At 36.3% G+C, this 18,137-nt stretch overlaps 1 protein-coding gene across 3 annotated transcripts in view; it reads right to left on the reverse strand.

Moving 5' to 3' along the window:
• Xirp2 (xin actin binding repeat containing 2) overlaps nt 1-18,137 on the reverse strand; it is a 70,433-nt gene that overhangs the window by 9,636 nt on the left and 42,660 nt on the right. For 2 of the 3 annotated variants that reach the window (XM_070021603.1, XM_070021589.1), the window contains exons 4-7: nt 12,579-12,665; nt 12,178-12,250; nt 11,006-11,139; nt 1,052-10,400 (exon numbers count right to left, since the gene is read on the reverse strand). In XM_070021603.1, the coding sequence (XP_069877704.1) occupies nt 1,052-10,400; nt 11,006-11,139; nt 12,178-12,250; nt 12,579-12,665 (9,643 nt within the window). The remainder of the gene's footprint in view (nt 1-1,051; nt 10,401-11,005; nt 11,140-12,177; nt 12,251-12,578; nt 12,666-18,137) is intronic. The other variant, XM_070021593.1, reaches the window with a different exon arrangement.

An 18,137-nucleotide genomic window follows, 5' to 3' on the forward strand; every position in this document is an offset into this window, starting at 1 on the left:
TTTATTTTCTATGTTTTTAAGTGATGTTAGCAGAAAATGAACATTTGAAATTAATTAGACAGCATTGTTTAATTATATCAGAAGCAGTCTATTAAGAAACCATAGTAACCCAATAAACTAGATACTTGTGTTACAAATAAGAGAGAGGCATAATTATGAATTTCAGCAGTTCTTATTTTTTAAGCTTACTATTCTTACAACGTGTCTAATAGAATGGGCTATATTAAGGATGCACATTAATTATGTCAAATGCATCTATCATGAAGAGTCATTAGTTGTAAAAAGCAGAGAAATACAACAAAATCAGCTCTATTTTCATGTTAAAAGTCCATGTCATGAGATTATATGATTTAATTTTCACATTTTTGGACCTAATCTAGTTTCACTATGTATTTTTTATGTTCATCTGTAAGGTCAAATTGGTTGTAACTTAATTTATTTTTAGGAAGGTAAAAAAAATCAGTTAGGAAACCACACATATGACATCAGAGAAAGATAAACTTTATCTAAATCAATACCGGTGAAATACATAAAATATCTACTCCAAGTCTACACTTATACCAGAGATACATATCAATTAAAAAAATCGTAAACATGTGAGCCCTTTCTTGGATTACTAAGTTGTATTAAATTTAGTGTAGAAACCAATTAAATATGCTATTAAAATTCATCAATATTAGGCCAAAGAATTATCACCTAATATTGTCCTAAACAAATAAGTGAAATAATAATGCTCTGTAATCTAAGATACATATGTATATGGTAGTGTAATTACTAATACTATCACAACAACCATTTACGTATCTGCTATGTAATGCAAAGCCTCACTTCCCTTGACAAATATAGGTTTTAATAATCTATTTGATAGGTTTTATTATTCTCACACAATGCCATTGGAAAGAAAGCAGACTGAAGAAGGTATTAGTGTACAGGGCAGACCATTAGTTTTAGGATACCATACGTGGTTATTTCCACACACTGTTAGTTGCGAACCATGCAGTGAATGCTGTAAGTGGGTTAATCGCCCTTCCCGCTCTTCAGGCTCCTTTACCACTTATAAAGGCAGACTCCTGGAAAGTGCTCCTCATCTCCGTTGTGGATACATCTGAGGCTTTATATCCCAGGCTTTCAAAAACCCTCCCACTTTCCTGCCACGTCTCTTGAAAATCCCTCCTGCGTTCTTTAGGTGAATCAGCAATATCTAAGATGTGGCCAGCGATAACATCTTCATAGGTTGGAGGAGCGTGCTTGAAGTCCAGGGCTGACTTGCCAACCTCTGACCTAAGCGATGAGGACGCTGTCATTGAGCCCACCGTTTGGCTCTCAAAGGCCTGAATGCCTGAGAAGCGTTCGCTCACAGACCTCGTGTCAGAGCAAACCCTGGGCTGCTGCACAGAAACTGTTTCTTGCCGTTCCCTAGGCTGCTTGTAAGCAAAGCCTGCAAAATGACGGTTTCGTAGAGATCCAAATTCGTCCTTACAGAATGCACGACCCTCTTGTTGTCTGTTATGGTGTGCGTCTCCATTGGCATAGACTCTCTTCTCTGATTTTGCTTCAAAAACTGGGCCGTTCTCAAATTCCCTGAACCATGTGTCCATTTCATGTTCACGCTCCTTGACGAAATTTTCAGCCCTTTGAACCGTTCGATTGGCAGCTTCATATCTCTGGGTGTGTTCTGACAGGCGAGGCCCCTCGACCCTGCGGATGATTTCCACCGCATCGTAGCTCTCACTATCTGGCATGAGGCTGTCCCCAGCATTGACTCCATCCTTGTGAACATACATCTCCCTTTGCTCTACTCTCCTCACTTCCTCCTCAGCTCCCACGGATTCTCTGAAAGATCCACTGCCCACAGGATTTACATGTACAGGTATGGTGATTGTAGGTGGAGAGTCCCCCCCTCGCTTCTCTATCTTAATTTGACGACGCAGAGTTGCAGGAGACATGACAATTTCAGACCTCTTCTCTACAATTGGAACTGGGGTCACTGGAGGACCTGGGATGGTCCCCCTGGATAACTTTGCGGTGGTGTCTTTGAGTTTGACAAGTTGTTCAGAGCGACTCCGGGGTGGAGAAGGGGAGGTGTTTGCCTTTTGAATTTCAGGTGTTTGCACCATGGATCCTCTTGGGGAGGGTTCAAGACAGCTCTCCTTTTTAGAGGCTTGAGAAAGCTCTTCCTTGGAGGATGTTTCTGGTCTTCGAGTGGATTCAATCGTGATGAAAGTGGGTGATGGTGGGGGAGTTTTTAAAGAGGGAGGAGAAATCTTGCTGTTCTCTAGCTTCCTTTCCTGATGTTTTTGTTCATGATCTTGAGCAATTGCTTCATGATGCGTTTCTACTTGATGGTGAGCTATTTTTTCTTCTATGATTTTATGTTCTTTCTGTTTCCTGTTTATATTAGAGTTGGCATTAACATTCAGCACTTTGAGTGATGTGTCATTAAGGCTAGCAGGCTTATGCCTTCTTGTGTCCTGCTTTCCTGTTTTAGAGGCCATTATGGCGGACTGAATTATATCTTCACACGACACAAGCCTGTCTTCTGCTTGGGTTTTAATATGCATTATTTCTTCTTTGATTTTTTCTAAATTATTCTCTATGGACATCTGAATCCCATGGTCTCTTCTTTCTTCACTTATCAGCCAGGAAGGAATAATATTTAACAGTGTCTGAAAGGTTTTAAGACCGTTTTTATTTGGTTCTGCTTCAAACTGTTTTATTCTTGACAAGACCTCTTGTATTTCTTCACGTTTTCTCAAGAATTCCAGTATATTTATGGCAGCTTTTCCATCTTCCTGCTGGGATTCTTTCACAGAGGAAAATGAAGATTTGTTCTGTGTAATCTCTTGCTTTGAATCTTTAGTCTCAGAAAAGACTTGTTTCTGTGGTGTGTCCTTGCCTCTGACACATTTTGTTTCCTGAAGTGTATTATACGGCATGGACAATTTGTTATGTTCAGCTGTACTTTCAGAAGTCTGCATTTGTGTTTGCTGAAAATTCCTAGTCTGTGACTCAACATCAGTCATTTGTTGTTGTACTACCTTTGGTTCTGACTTTTTCTTCAAACATATTTGTTGTCTTTCATCTATTAATCTCTGTTCATTTAGACTCATCATTGATAGTCCCTGATTATTTTCTTTATCCCCTGGAAGCTTCTCTCTCACAGATTGCCTAAATTCACTTGTCATCTCAGCAGTTTTCTGAAGGTTGCTGTCATGACATTTCTCTGCAGATTTTGTAGGCACTGATACTGTCATTCTTTTTTCCGTCTTAGGTAGTTGACGATATTTTTCAGCCACAGACTCATTTTTGTATTCTGTGCTTGTTCGAGTTTTCTTAGTTTCCTGATGCAGTTGTTTGGTAGTGGTCTGAGCCTCAACTTCAGATTGTTTTATGCAACTTCCAAAGCTGTGGTCTGTTTCATTCAATGGAGTTGGAAGTTTAATGGCTTTGACTTTGAAACTTGGAGAAACTGCCTTGCATTGGGACAAGTGGAACTGCTTCTGATACTTCTCCTGTTGTGTTTGCTGTGCCCAGTGTTCTTGTTGAACCTGGTTAATTTCACAAGCTGAATTCAATTGTACAATATCCCTTGAGCTCTGTAAAACTTCCTTTTTCATATTACTTTTATCTTTGGAGGCTGCTAGAACATCCTGGAGCTTCTTGGTAGCAGCTGTCACTGCTGAAGTCATGGAGTGCTGGCTGTCAGAGCATATGTCTAGAACTGCAGCATTGCTTTGGGAATCTGGGTTGAATTTGACCATAGGAAGCTCTGCATCCATTCTGGCTAGAGAGTCCTCTTTGTTTGTTGTTTTTATCATCATTTCCTTCTCCAACTCAGATACACTTTGATTTTGGCTTTCTGCTTTGACAATGTTGTAATGAGAATTCTCCTGTCTCTGCTTTTCAAGCTCATTCCTTTGTTGTTTGTATTTTTCTTCTGCAATCATTAAAGGTGTCTTAAATTTTCTCACATAAGGCTTTGGACTTTGTTGTTCTGAACTTGATGGAAATGAGTGGGATTTTATGAGAGGTGCTGTCTCTTTTCCTTTGACGACTGAAGATGTTAGAACTGACTGTGAGAGAGACTTGACAGAGTCAATAGATAGTTGTTTTCTTTCATCAAGACTCTTTCTGAGTACCTCCTGATTTGTCTCTCTGTGTTCCCAGCCAGTTGCCATCATTGTTTTTTTCTGATTCTCTGAGAGAGTAGTTTTGCTTTGCGTATCAGATAGAGAACTTTCCGATTCAACTTTTGAGGAAAGATAGTTCATTTTTTCTTCAAGTTGCTTCGGTAGTTTGGGTTTGGGCAATGTGGGTGGTGGTGATTTTCTTCTGGTGATTTTAGCCTGAGAATGAGTTTGCTGAGATCTTGAGGCTTCTTCTGGGGAATTTCGATGCATGAATGCTTCACTCTGCTTTTCTGGAACAGAGGTGAAAAGAGGATGTGCTGATTGAGATGGAGCAGGAGAAGGGGGAGGGGGAGGAAGCATGGATAGACATTCTCTTTCAGATTTCTCACCTACTGGTGGAGGAGGAGGAAGAGGCAGGCCAGGGAAACTTTCAAAGTCAGTTCTTATCTTCTCGGTGGATGACGAGGGAGGAAACTCATTTTTTTCATGCAACAGCATTAAAGGAGGTGGCGGAGGAAGAGGAAATTCAATTTCAGATGATGCATTGGAAGGCGGAGGAGGAGGTGGAGATGGAGGTGGAAGGGAGCCCTCACTTTCTTTTACATTATTTTCAGGGTTAAGGTTGATTGGATTAAAAGACCTTTCCATTGCCATTTTTAACTCTTTCGAAGTATTTGTCTTCATTAAAAAGTCCTGGCTTTCCACATGGACATCGGTTTTGTGTTCTTTGTCAGTTACCTTGAATTTATTGTAATGTTTCCTGTCAGTTTTCACTTCTGTTACATTTGATATGTCTTGATCTACAGGCAAAGGTTGAAGGTTCATGTTATTTTTCTTTATATCTGCATTAGAATATTGATTTTCTCGCTTGAAGAGAGTGTGGTTCTGAAAGTCCCTTGTCACCTCATATTTTTCTCTAGCTGGCTGGTTGAGTGGATGCTGGGGACTGCATGTGAAGTTTTGAGTCTCTATCGATAATTTAGCATTTGTGGTATTTTTAGGAGCCCTTGAATGGGAAGCCTCAGTCTTTGGATGGTTATTCTTCATTTTGCAGTTTTGAATGTGTTGTGTTCCAAGTGTTTTATCAATACACTGGGTGGAGTTATAGATATCATCCTTTTTGAGGTTTCTCATAGTCTCTGTTTCCATAGACTTTTGGTTTCTCTTCCTTGGCATAGATGAGGTTAATTGTTTGTTCATTTGCTCATTGTTAAGTTGCTGTTCGGTGGTGGTCTCAGTCCAGACACCTATTTCATCACCTCTTTCCAACACATTTGCCATAGCTTTGTATTGTGAATTAGCTATTCTTCTGAGGCTTTTCTCAAGAGCATCATTGTTTTGTTCACGATCTATGACTATCTTTACAGCACCTTTTGGGGCACTTGGAATAGTAATGTCAGTTTTTCCTTTCGTTAAAATCCCATGACCAGTGTTGCCTGTAGTTTCTTTGGCAATGTCTGCTTCCGCTTGCCACACAGTTGCTGGTTCCAATAGTCCTGGCCTTGGCTGAAAAACACTTTTTTGGTCCCTCTGTTTAGCCATCTGATGAGTCTCTGTGTTCTCCCTTTCTGAGAACCCTACCATTCCAGTTTGGACATTCTTTTTCATTATACCTTCTTTATTTACCTCTTTGAAAGCTCTGTGTGCTTCTTGCAAAGACTTTAATGATATTTCAAGATCATCTCGAATCATCTCCCTTTTCAGGATTTCTGTCTTGGTATTTGTGGCCTTTTCAAGGCACTCAATAGTTTGCTCAATGTCTGGAGGGTTGACATTGGACTGTCGATTCGATTCCTTCCATCTGTCACTTGATTCTTTGAGTGACTTCAGTGTGGCCATCATGTCTCCTTTTATAATTTTTTCAGTTTTAGCCACTGTTTTTTGGTTTATAGCCTGGTTGAGGGAATTCAGGGTTGATTTCAGATCACCTTTTATAATTTCTTCTTTGGGTATCAGATCAGATGTACTCTGAGGCTCTGTCATAAAAACTTTAACTGTATTCTGGACATCTCCGGGGATGATGTCAGTTTCATTAACAGTTCGTTCAACCTGAGGCTGCCTTTTCTTTAGTAACTGTTTTGTCCCCTCAACATCACCAGCGATTATTCCATCCTCTTCTTCCAGCTTCCTAGTTGTTAATGCTTCATCTGAACCTGTCTGGAGTTGTTTGAGATAATCCAAAGCTCCTGTTTCTATGCATGTTGTGAAAAATTGAACATTTCCTCTCTCAGAAGTGTCAATTTTAGCCCTTTCAGAGACTTTGCTATTTGATGCAGAGGAGAATAAATGGTGAATAGTATGTTTCACATCACCTCCTATTACTTCTTCTCGCTTGATTGTGTCATTAGGATTTTCATGCAGAAGACAATAGATTGTCATGTTAATATCTCCTCTTTCATCTTCCTGAATTATAATCCCTTTCTTTGCTGACTTTTCCTCTGAGAACAGGTTTTTTATTGCCTGTTGTACATCACCTCTCACTATCTCTTCCTTTTCAGCATGAAATTTTGTTGATGTATTTAATAATTGTGATTTGGTCAAGTTAACATTTCCTTTCTCCTCTTCACTAACCAATATCTTATTTTTTCTATAGTCTCTTTGGGAAAGTAAATTCATGACTATGTTTCTGAGATCAACTCTGATGACCTCTTCTTTCTGTATCTCAGGAGATGTTTGGTTCATTAGCTTGTATTTTGCCATTCGGACATCACCAACTTCATCAGCTTCTATGATAATCCCAGGAGACTCAATAACTTTTTGAGAGTAAAGATCTGCTAGTGTTTCTTTAATGCTTTTGCCAATAATCTCTATCCTTTCAATCCGATTTTCACTGAAGGCATGCATAGGTGTGGTTTCAAATAGCCAAGTAGTTGTCTTCACATCAGAAAGAGGAATTTCTTCCTTGGTCAGTGTTGTGGTGTTTTCATCTGTTTCCTTAATAGAATCCAAAGTTTGGTTTTCAAAAAGCCACACTGCCTGCTTCACATCACCCTTCTGCATTTCTTCCTGGGTGACTGTCTTGACATTTTTGTATTCTGACCCTTCTCCTCTCAGCTCCTCTATAGTGTGGGTTTCGAATAACCAGGTGGATGTTTTAACACTGCCCTTTTGTATTTCATTGACACTTACTGTTCTTATATAATTATTCTGACCAACATTTTCAGACTCAAAGAATTGTTTGCTTGACTTCACGTTCCCACCTTGAATATTATCAATAGTGGGCACAATATTGTGTGATTCTTCTGAAATCTGATCCAATGGCTGGGTTTCAAATCTATATCTGACAGAACTAACGTCTCCTTTCTGAATATCCTCTTGTGTGACTGACTTAATAACATACACATTTCCTGATTCATTAATTGAGTCTAGAGGCTTTGTTTCAAAAAGCCACCTTGTTCTCCGAACATCTCCATGAATTACTTCTTCTTTTTTCACAGTTGTCACTTCGTGATAACAGCCTTCTTTATCCTGAATAGCATATAGAGGCTGGGTTTCAAATAGCATTCTGTAATTTTTTACATCACCCTTTATTGCTTCATCAGTGATTGTTTTCTTGGTGCTGATATAGTCAGATTCTTCTTTAATCTCATCTAAAGAATAAGTCTCAAAAATAAAGCATCCCTTTCTCACATCTCCACCTTGTATGTCTGTCACTGTCTTAACCAGTCCGTCACCTTCTTGACTTTCTTTGATCAAATCAAGAGGTTGGTTTTCAAACAGCCATCTACAATTTAAAACATTTCCTTTCTGAATATCTTCAGATTTTAGAGTTTTGATTTGTTTCAGAACTTCTGCTGAACTAGAACTGATGGAGTCTAAAGACTGACTTTCAAATTTATATGTCATGCTGGAGACATCCCCAGCTTGGATATCCATTTCCGGAGGCTTGATTTCCTTCCTTTCCTCTCCTTGTATGCTGTCCAAATTTTCTGTTTCAAAAAGAAGACATGCTGTACGAACATTGCCACCATGAACATCTTCCTGTTTCACAGTTTGCAATTTTCCAGTTGTTTCAGAGTCATTTTTTATGGTGTCAAGTGGCTTAGTTTCAAAGAGCCAAGTACAAGTTTTGACATCTCCCTTATGAATTTCCTCTCGGTCAGTCATTAATGAAACCTTTTCGTAAAGAGATTCCATTGGCTGGGTTTCGAAAAGCCATTTACAGGTCTTGACATCACCTTTGACAATATCTATAGCTTGCTCAGATTTGCTGTCTGTTTCTTCTATGTTATTAAAATATTTAATTGAATCAAGAGGTTGGGTTTCAAACAACCATTTAGCAGATTTCACATTTCCCGCCTGCATTTCTTGGGCAGATATTCCTCTAATTATCTGAAACTTATGAAGACTTTCATCAAACTGGTCAATGGGCCTTGTTTCAAAAAGCCATCTGCAACTTCTCACATCACCTCGTAAGATTTCTTCTTGTTGGACTGTCTTTACTTGGTGATATTGTCCAAGATGATCTTGAATAGCGTACAATGGTGTCGTCTCAAAGAGAGATTTATTCCATTCCACAGAACCTTGTGTGACTCCTTCCACTTCTATTTTATGTGATGCATCAACTTTAACTAAGTTGTTCGATTCAAAGATGTGTGTATATTTCCTGACATCTCCTCTGTCAACTTCTTCAAGTTTCACTGTATGTGTGTACTCTTTTTTATTTTCTCTGATCTCTTCCAGCGGTTGGGTCTCAAAAATCCATTTTTGATGCCGAACATCTCCTCTTTCTTCTTCAGAGGCAGTGATTTTTTGAAGCTTCCCTACATCAGCACTGTCTTTTATAGCCTCTATTGGCAGTGTTTCAAATAGGTGCTTGGTGGTTTGTACATCACCCCCTACTATCTCTTCAGGTGATACAGGCTCTGCCTCAGAAACTTCTTTTAGAATGTCTAATGGCTGTGTTTCAAACATCCAGCACTTTTGGGACACATCTGTACCTATTATTTTTTCTTTTTCAGTGATGACCTCTTCTGACTCTTCTTTGATTTTCTCCAAAGGTTGAGTTTCAAATAACCACTTTGCCTTACTCACTCCACCTTTGACATTTTCTTCCATAGATATTCCCCGGACAACTTTAATTTCTGTGATCTCCTTGTTAATTGTGTCAAGGGGCTGTGTCTCAAACATCCAACGTGCTGTTCTTACATCGCCCTTTTCAATATCTTCTCTGTGAACGGTTTTAATCTCTAGCATTTGACCAAAATTATCTCTAAGAACATATAATGGTTGGGTCTCAAAACATTTGATACTTCTTTTAACATTCCCTTTAATTTCTTTGAGCTCAGACCTGAGTTGCAATAAGTTAACCTCATCTACGGAATGAAGCTGTCCAAGTTGATCCAGTTGTTGGGTCTCAAACATATATCTGACAGTCTTAACATCTCCTCCCACTATGTCCTTAGTAACCATTGTTGTACCTTCTTCTTGACTTTGATGCATTTTATTCATTGAATCCAAGGGCCTTGTTTCAAACATCCACCGGGTTGTGCGAACATCACCTTTGGCTAGCTCAGGAATTTTCTTAGCATTTACTTCAGTGACAGAAGAAGGGATGCTCAGTGTGTCTATGGGCTGTGTTTCAAACATCCATGTAGTGTACTTCACATCTCTGCCAGCAATGATTTCATGGTCAGCAGTATTGTTGGAAACATTACCTGGCTCTGGAGAATGATTGTGGATAGAATCTAGTGGCTGATTCTCAAAGATCCATCTTATGGACTGCACCTCCCCTTTCAGAATTTCATTCCACTCCAAGTATTCTCTATCTGAATTCAGATCTTTCTGAGACCTGTCATTTGTGTTTTCAAAAACATACCGGGCTTGCTGCACATCTGCTGTGGCTGAGTTCCCCGACTCCATTTGGCTAGATACAATTTCAGAAACCTCACTGATATAAGCTTTCTCTAAGTTTTTTCTTAACTCTGGATGGATGTGTTTATATAAACGATTCAATTCATACAAATTTCTTTGTTTGGAATATAAATCTTTGGGGATTGGTAGTTTGCTTGGAAGGCTGGGGAATTCAGGGGACTGGGAAAATGCTGTCACATCTATTGGAGTTTGAAGTGTATCAGGTGGGGGAGGAGGAAATTCTTCCATTTTTCTTGAAAGTGTGGTGTTAACTTGTGCAGACTTTGAGGAAGAAACACCACATTCACTGTATGTTGAAGCTGATGTTTCCTTCACCTGGCTACTTGATGTGTAAGAAGCAGAAGACGTACCCACAGCTGATGACGGTTTAAAAGTTGCTTCATGTTCACTTTTGATCTTTAGGGAAAAGAAAACCAAAGTTTTCAAGATGAGTACAGTGGCAAAAGCACCTAGGTGCTACCCTCACACAAACAGGACCACTGTGATATCTTCATTGGAGAAACAGGTAAAACACTGAATCAAAATACATAAAGGCACTCTTTCCTGCTTTTACTATAATCCATGCAGATGCAGTCTAATGCATCAGTGCTCAGTACTTTAATTTTTCCCCCCTTACTGAATGTACCGTGCAGTGATCTACAGGGAAATAGTAAAGTCTTGAAGTTCTTTTGAGGGTTTTTCATTATATTTGGAATTTGAAACAGAACGGAATAAGAATCTGACATTTAAAGATGACTTAATTACTTTATCTACTGTTAGTTATAGACATTAGAGCATACATCTTTTTTCTTTCCTCATTTGATGAATTGAAAAAGCTTTTACTCTGCTTCTTTTCTCATGTAGATCAATATCTTCCTTATGGAACAGAAAAAGTGTTAGTTTTTCTTGTTGGAGAAAATGTCTCAAGATTCAGTAACTTTTAATTTTTATACATTGAAGTCTGATTTTACACTTAATTTGATTTTAAACTTAATGTTTTCTATGTTGAGAAATTACTTTACCTTAATCTGCTTGGCTGGGGATATTGTCTCTGTGTCAGCATAGAGGACCTTACCCTGGGCAGATTTTTCAAATTGCTCTTTTAAGAGCTTAGTTGAAACCTTAGGAATCTCTTCATCCTCAGGTGTGTCAATCACTATAAACGTAAGAGGACAAGAGGTATTATAATATGAAAAAAAGTTTTTTGACAAAAAAAAGTTCTAATAGAAGCATGTAAAAACATAGATTAAGTGATACATGAGACTAAGATATATATATATATATATATATATATATATATATATATATAATTTAGGATTATAACAAGAAAAATTAAGAAGGGAAGAAAAGGAAGAAAAATGTTGATAGGTATCTGTGGATGGAGATATTTGCTAAAATTTATACTTCTAGGCTCTGGAAAAAATCTGTTGCAACAATGAGACGTACAAGGGATGGGAAGGGGAAACAAAGGAGGAGGCAACAATGCTTGTTAAGAAATGTGCTCATTACCTTGCTATGTAATTCTAGCACCTCTGTATGGTATTTTCACAATAAAAAATAATGAAAGTAAAAAAAATATAAAAAAATACTTAAAAGAAAAGAATAATAGATAGCCTGCTTTCTTTGGCAGTAGGATCAAGTAAACAATAATTAATTCAAGTAATATTTTGTGACACAGACTAAAACTTTCCTTTAATCTCTTTAGGATAGCAAAACTCTCCTACAAGACAACTTTTCCCTGATCTATGAAATTTTGTTGAAATTTTCATAAAGCCTAAGCTCCTATCTGTAAGTTGGTAAACTGCCCTTAATATTGCTTAAATATATTATTAACTTAATACAATCTGGATAAGTATAAGTTTAAAATCTGGATAAGTCTAGGAGTTTGAAAAGAACCAAGTTTAATTCTATATAATTAGGGCAAAATGGAACTTACAAGTGGTTATTTCATCACTTTTTGGTCATTGGGCTGAATACATCATAGGGCTAACAGATAATAGATGGCCTTGAAACCACTTCAGCTCTTACCATGGGCAAGATCAAACTAAGTGCAGGAAAATGTTCTTGTACCCCTTTGGGACCATAAATCATAAGCCCCAAATTTACTCAGTAGGGAGAACTGAACTGCAGAAGTTGTCTGTCCAAACTCAAACAGGAGACAGATATATCAGAGCCAATAATCCCAGACACTTACCTGTCTCTTGAACATATTGCTGGAATTGAGAAGTTTTGTTTATCTCCTCAGCATGCTTTTCAAGATGGGAGACCTTGTGCATAAAGATATTTTTTTCAGATGACAAACATTTAAGCAATGCAAATAATATTCTTCATTTTACAGTAATTTTCATCTAAGACTTTACACTGAGATAAGCTAGTTAAGTTTTTATCATTGATTTGAATTCAGCAGCTAAAGTATTAACAGAAACCATATGAATGGCACCAAAAGTACAATAATACTTCTAGGATTTGTTTTAATTTTAAAATAAATCTAACTCAAAAGTAGGGAGTCAATAAAAGTGAATCTTCACAATACAATCAGGACTTCTATACAGTTCTGGAAATAATTTGGAAAGGACTATTTTCTTAAATAGTTACCATTTCTGTTTTGAGAACATCAGTTCCATGTCCTTTGGAAGTTTCTTGTTCATTTCTTTTCATATCTTGACTGTGAAGCATTACCTCCTGAAAATAATGAAGCAAACAAATAAAGCAACAGCAGAGATGTGGGCAGTCTAAAACTCAGGTTACAACTCATTACATTGGTGACTGAATTTTTCTCTATAGAATAATTTTTTAGATCTAATGTATGACGTACATACTTCCAATGTTGTTAGATTGTGTTTTTTGCCATATAGCTTGGGTTAAAGACAAACTTATTTAATAAAAATTCACTTAATGAATGAGGAATGAATGAATGAAAATAGTGATTTCCTTTAATCAATTCCATTACAACTTCCATTTTGTTATAAGCAAATTTTCAAACAAAACATGGATGGAATGATGAACAAAATACTTTATTTCCTTAAAAAAGTATAAAATTATATTTACATGTCCTGTACTTTTACATTTAAAGAGTCAGATTTTATATTCCAAGACTCCTAATCAAGTTTTATAGAAGGGAACCATTAGTACTGTGATGGAAGGAACAATCATAAATGAAGATATCAGAAAGAAAAAATACATAGGTACAAATGACAATTTATACTGGTGAAAAATCTTTCCTTCTATAAGGATGTAATGAGATTATTCTATTTCTTTCATAGTCACATGCAGAGAAATAGAAAGTACAAGTTAAGTGGACTGTGAAATATCCAAAGACAGAGAAATCCTGACCAGAACCAGAATATTTCTTATGGTGCACATCATCATTTCTGAAACATGTCTCTCTGCAAGCCTACCTGCCTGCTGTAGACTACTGACTTGCTTTATTTGACCCACACAATGATATGGTTTTAGATTTGTTAACACTACAGAAAATGGTGTTTTTCCCCCCTCTCCATTTGCAATCTGAAGATCTGAAAACACTGAGTTTACATTCTAGTTAGCTAAATACTACGTGGCTAAGATAAAACAGTGACCAGTCTTTTCATTTAGGGAACACACTTTTCAAGCCAACAGTACTATCATTTCCCAACATTCAACACCATATTGGCAAAAACAAACAAACTTTCTGATATCCATAGCAATTTAACTTTCTGCCACCTGTCACCAATTGGCGTACTGAAGGAATAGAGTTAAGTGACATGAATGTGTATATGAAGAAAAAGAAGTGTGGGTCTGTAGGCGTAGCACAGTGGATACGCTTTTGTGTAGTATCCAAAAAGCTCTGAGCTTAATTTCTAGAGCTGTATTAAAATGTAAAACATTCGGTTATTTGGAGTTTATAAAATGGTTACATGCTTCAAGTTTTATAATTTTGGAGAGGTAAAAATTTGTAGTGTGAGGCTGGGAAGGTGGCTCAGTGGTAGAGGGCTTGCCTTGCATACATGAGCCCTGGGTTTGATTCCTCAGCACCACATAAGCAGAAACAGTCAGAAGTGGCACTGTGGCTCAAGTGGTAGAGCACTAGCCTTGAGCTGAAGATCTGAGGGACAGTGGCCAGGCCCAGAGTTCAGGCCCCACGACCGACAAAAAAAATGTAATGTGTATCTATTGAAGTGGAAAAAACAATTCTGTGCTTCCTATGGATATAAATATACTTTCCTAGAAAGGTTTCTAAATTACTTCTCTGTAGATTAAAATAAAATATTTACAAAGAACTAATCTCATTAGTGTGACCTTAATTTGAAAATATTGTTTTCCCTTCATTACTACTTTATGCTTTTAAGGTCATAAAATGAGGTTTTATTATGTGTCCGTCAATGTTATGTATAATTCTTTCTTTATATGCATGCTTATGTAAAATAAGTTATTAAAATAAATACAAACAAAAAAAGAAATATACTCTCCTCACAGGAGATCATACACAAGCAGTACAAATGTACACGTATTTTGTTTATAGTTTGAAGTTTCTACTTCAGCATTATATGCTATTACCAAAAAGAAATGCAAATTGCTACTTTCGTTTACAAAGTTAGTATTAATGATGGGGCTGGGAAGGTGGCTCAGTGGTAGAGCGCTTGCCTTGTATACATGAGGCACTGGGTTCGAAATTCCTCAGCACCACATAAGCAGAAAAAGCCAGAAGTGGCCCTGTGGCTCAAGTGGTAGCCTTGAGCTAAAGAGCTGAGGGACAGCACCCAATCCTAGAGTTCAGGCCCCACAATCGGCAAAAAAAAAAAGTTAGTATTAATGAATCAATTTTACTGCCCCATGGTTGCAATAATTGATTTAACATTCACCTTAAAATATTGTAAGATTTTGTTTCTGTTATTTATTCTGTTATTTATTCTGTTTCCAATGTGTCAGCAAGTTCCATTTGGATTTCCAATCTGAATTTATTCCTAACTTTTGGTGTCAATATAGAGTATAGGATTTTGAAAAGGTTAGATCATTACAATACTCTGAATATTCAACTTCACAAATAAGATAAAATAAAGAATTCTAGTCAGAACATTGCACATAAAGTCACAGGAAGTGATTCATGAAATTGGTTGTTGCAAATTACATCTTGTAAACCAGGCTGCAGGAGATAAAATGTTACAAGTGGATTAACTAGTAACCAGGAATAAGGGATGAGTACTAACTGCTTTCCATACATTGTAATCTTGGAGAAATCATTAACTCACACTTAAACTTGGTGTTTTGTTTTGTTTTGCTTTTTTATCTCATGTAGGCATATTAAAAAAAGATAATTTTATGTTCTGATTTGAGATCAAAGAAAGAAATTGCTGTATAATTGCAGAACAATATTATGGTTTTTACATGGCTTGCATCAATCTGATGTCAGTTGATATATTAGGCTAAGATATTATAATGTATCTCTTGCTGATTTACACATCTAAGGGTATTTTTCAGGACAGAAAATAGCTCATATTTTCACTATCTGTATTACCATTACAGAAAAAGACATTGTAAATTTTTACCAATAAAATTCAAACTTATTCCAATGTAAGAGTGAGAAAAATAAAAATACTTAATAAATTTGCCTCAGTCTTATTGTGACTCTTACAAGTATACTCAATAGAAATATGTATAAGGAAAGAGGCAGAATAGTAGATACCTGTTTCACTGGAGTGGAAGAAATAGAAGTTCATGCTCAGAAATTCAACTATTTTACCCATAATTAATCTCATTCTTACTAAAACTGCAAAGTTAGGATATATTAATATTAATGTCATCTTTGTCAAGCAAACATAAAATGCAACACATTCTAGTTATTCTGGAAAAAATGTTGATGGGTTTAATGACTGAAGGAATAATCACTTTTTGCTTTAAGTGAGGAACATAAAAATATGAGGTTGATACATTGTCTTTATCTTGATTTGCATATATTTAAATGAAAATATTTTCTTTTGCTTTATGTTTTCTCTAGTTTTAAAATTACATTCTGAAAGTTGTAATATCCAATTTGACCTTCTTTTGTTTTGTGCTTCCGTTTCTCACATTCACTATACTCCTGAAGGCTTGTCTCAAGCATTACTTTGCTCCTGGGGCCATTCCTGAGTTTTCTTTATAGGGCTAATATTCTGATTTTTCTGCCCTTTCCTATGACTGTCAATACACATGTCTAGTATTTTCCTATCACATTGAAAAATAACTATCATCTATCAGTTGTCTATCTAAATACCTACTAAAATGTCATGTTTATAAATTATCCCTATATTCATTATTATAAAGAGGCTCAGTTTAGTTTGATATGCTCTGAACACAAGAGATGTGGATGGAGGATCATGAATTATTGAAGATTTTTGCATATTTTCCTGAGAGATATGTCATTCAGTTAACTTCATTTCTTTGTTTATTAAAATAGGCTTTTGTCATAATTTACCACAGAGATCCAATATAATTTTTAATGTAAGATTATGTACAAAACACTTTGTTTTCATATGGGAGATTTCTGACTAAAGCAATGACAGACAGCTTCAGCTTCTAGAACTCTGACTATCCTCTTCCTCTCTAAGATTCTAGAACCAAAGAGCTAAAGTCCAAAAGAAGAGTCACAAAAATAATATATAAACGTTGAGCTCTCAACTGGGTCATCAAACATATTAGTTAGATAAATAATACCATTCATTTGACAAACACAAAATGCAGCCTACATAAAAATGTTTAATTTGCAATAAATAAGAAATGCTTCCTAGAAGGTTTTATGTAGATACATGTTAAAGATATATGTATACATAATATTTCAACTCAACCTAGATGAAAGAACCTTAAAATCAAAGAGAAACTAGGATATAAATAAGTATAAAAGTACATTAGAAGAAGCTAGAGTATTAAAAGCAGTAAAATTCAGCATAAATAGTTTGAAAAGGAAATGAAAATATATAGAAAATGATAGCCAGAGGAAGGAGGCTTCTTATGTTAATTAACAGAAACCAAGATAGGAAAATAGAGTAATTCTTCCCACCTCTTAGCAATAGATAATTGATTTCTATGTCTGGAATATGCTATTTAAAGCTATTTAAATACCCCCTGAGCCACTGCCTTCTCTACCCCAGAACTTCTGACCAACTTAAGTTCTCATATATTAGATCTAAACTATTTCAGAAGTTTCTTAATTTATCTTCTTCTATCCAGCCAGAACCTCCTTTATATCCATTCTTAGAGTCACAATAACCTTTCTTCAAGGCATATCTATTCATCTTACTACTTTGTTCAAATTTCTTCAATGGTTCTTGATGGCCAGAGAATAAGGGATGGATTCTTTAACATGGCATATCATTTCCTCTATTATCTGTCCTCTGCCTACACCTCCACCTTCATGCCTCCATTATTCTTCATTATATTCATAAATATATCATGTTCTTTTACCTTTTGCATAAGTTGTACTTTTGCCTAGAAAATATTCTTATATGAATGAAAAATTATTTCAAGTCCCGATGAAGCAGTCTCCACCTTCAGATGAACCTCTTGACCATCCTTCACCCAGCTGAAAGTTTATCACAACTTTTCTATTTCCCTGAGAGCGTTCTTAATGTTTTCTACCACAGCATCTATCACATTGCATTTGTAATTACTTGTTATTTGTCTGTCGTTCTGATAGAGTGAGCTCCTTGAGGGCAAAACAATGTCATATTCATCATTGAATTCTTTGTGCCTGCCAGAGTATTTAATGATTATCAACTGAATGAAACTAAAAAAAGAAATAAAAGAGATAGATCAGCCTTCCTGGGTTTCACTTTTCTCATTTTCCTTGAGAAGATAAAGCACATCTTCTGTATGTATGCTTCTTTTTGAAAAACAACAACAGAACAAAAGCAAAGTTGAAATCTGTGTCAGAAGGTTATTCTGGAATGAAATAATATGTTAAAACTGGGCAAATTATTGCTAATTTTATGTTTATTATCATTACCAATTTGTTGCAAACTAGTTTGTGTCACATATGTTCCTAATGGTTCAGGAATCAGTAATCAACAATGCACAAATATCAACAGTGAATCACAGTAATTTGAGGCTGCATTAAGAAAATTTACCAGAGAATAAAATTATATTATATGATTATTTTTCCAATTGACCACAAACCAAGCCACACTGAAGCCACCAGCACAA

The sequence above is a fragment of the Dipodomys merriami genome, unplaced genomic scaffold (genome assembly GCF_024711535.1).
Source record: "Dipodomys merriami isolate MVZ:Mamm:240054 unplaced genomic scaffold, mDipMer1.0.p SCAF_1, whole genome shotgun sequence".
NCBI classification, from domain to species: Eukaryota; Metazoa; Chordata; class Mammalia; order Rodentia; family Heteromyidae; genus Dipodomys; species Dipodomys merriami.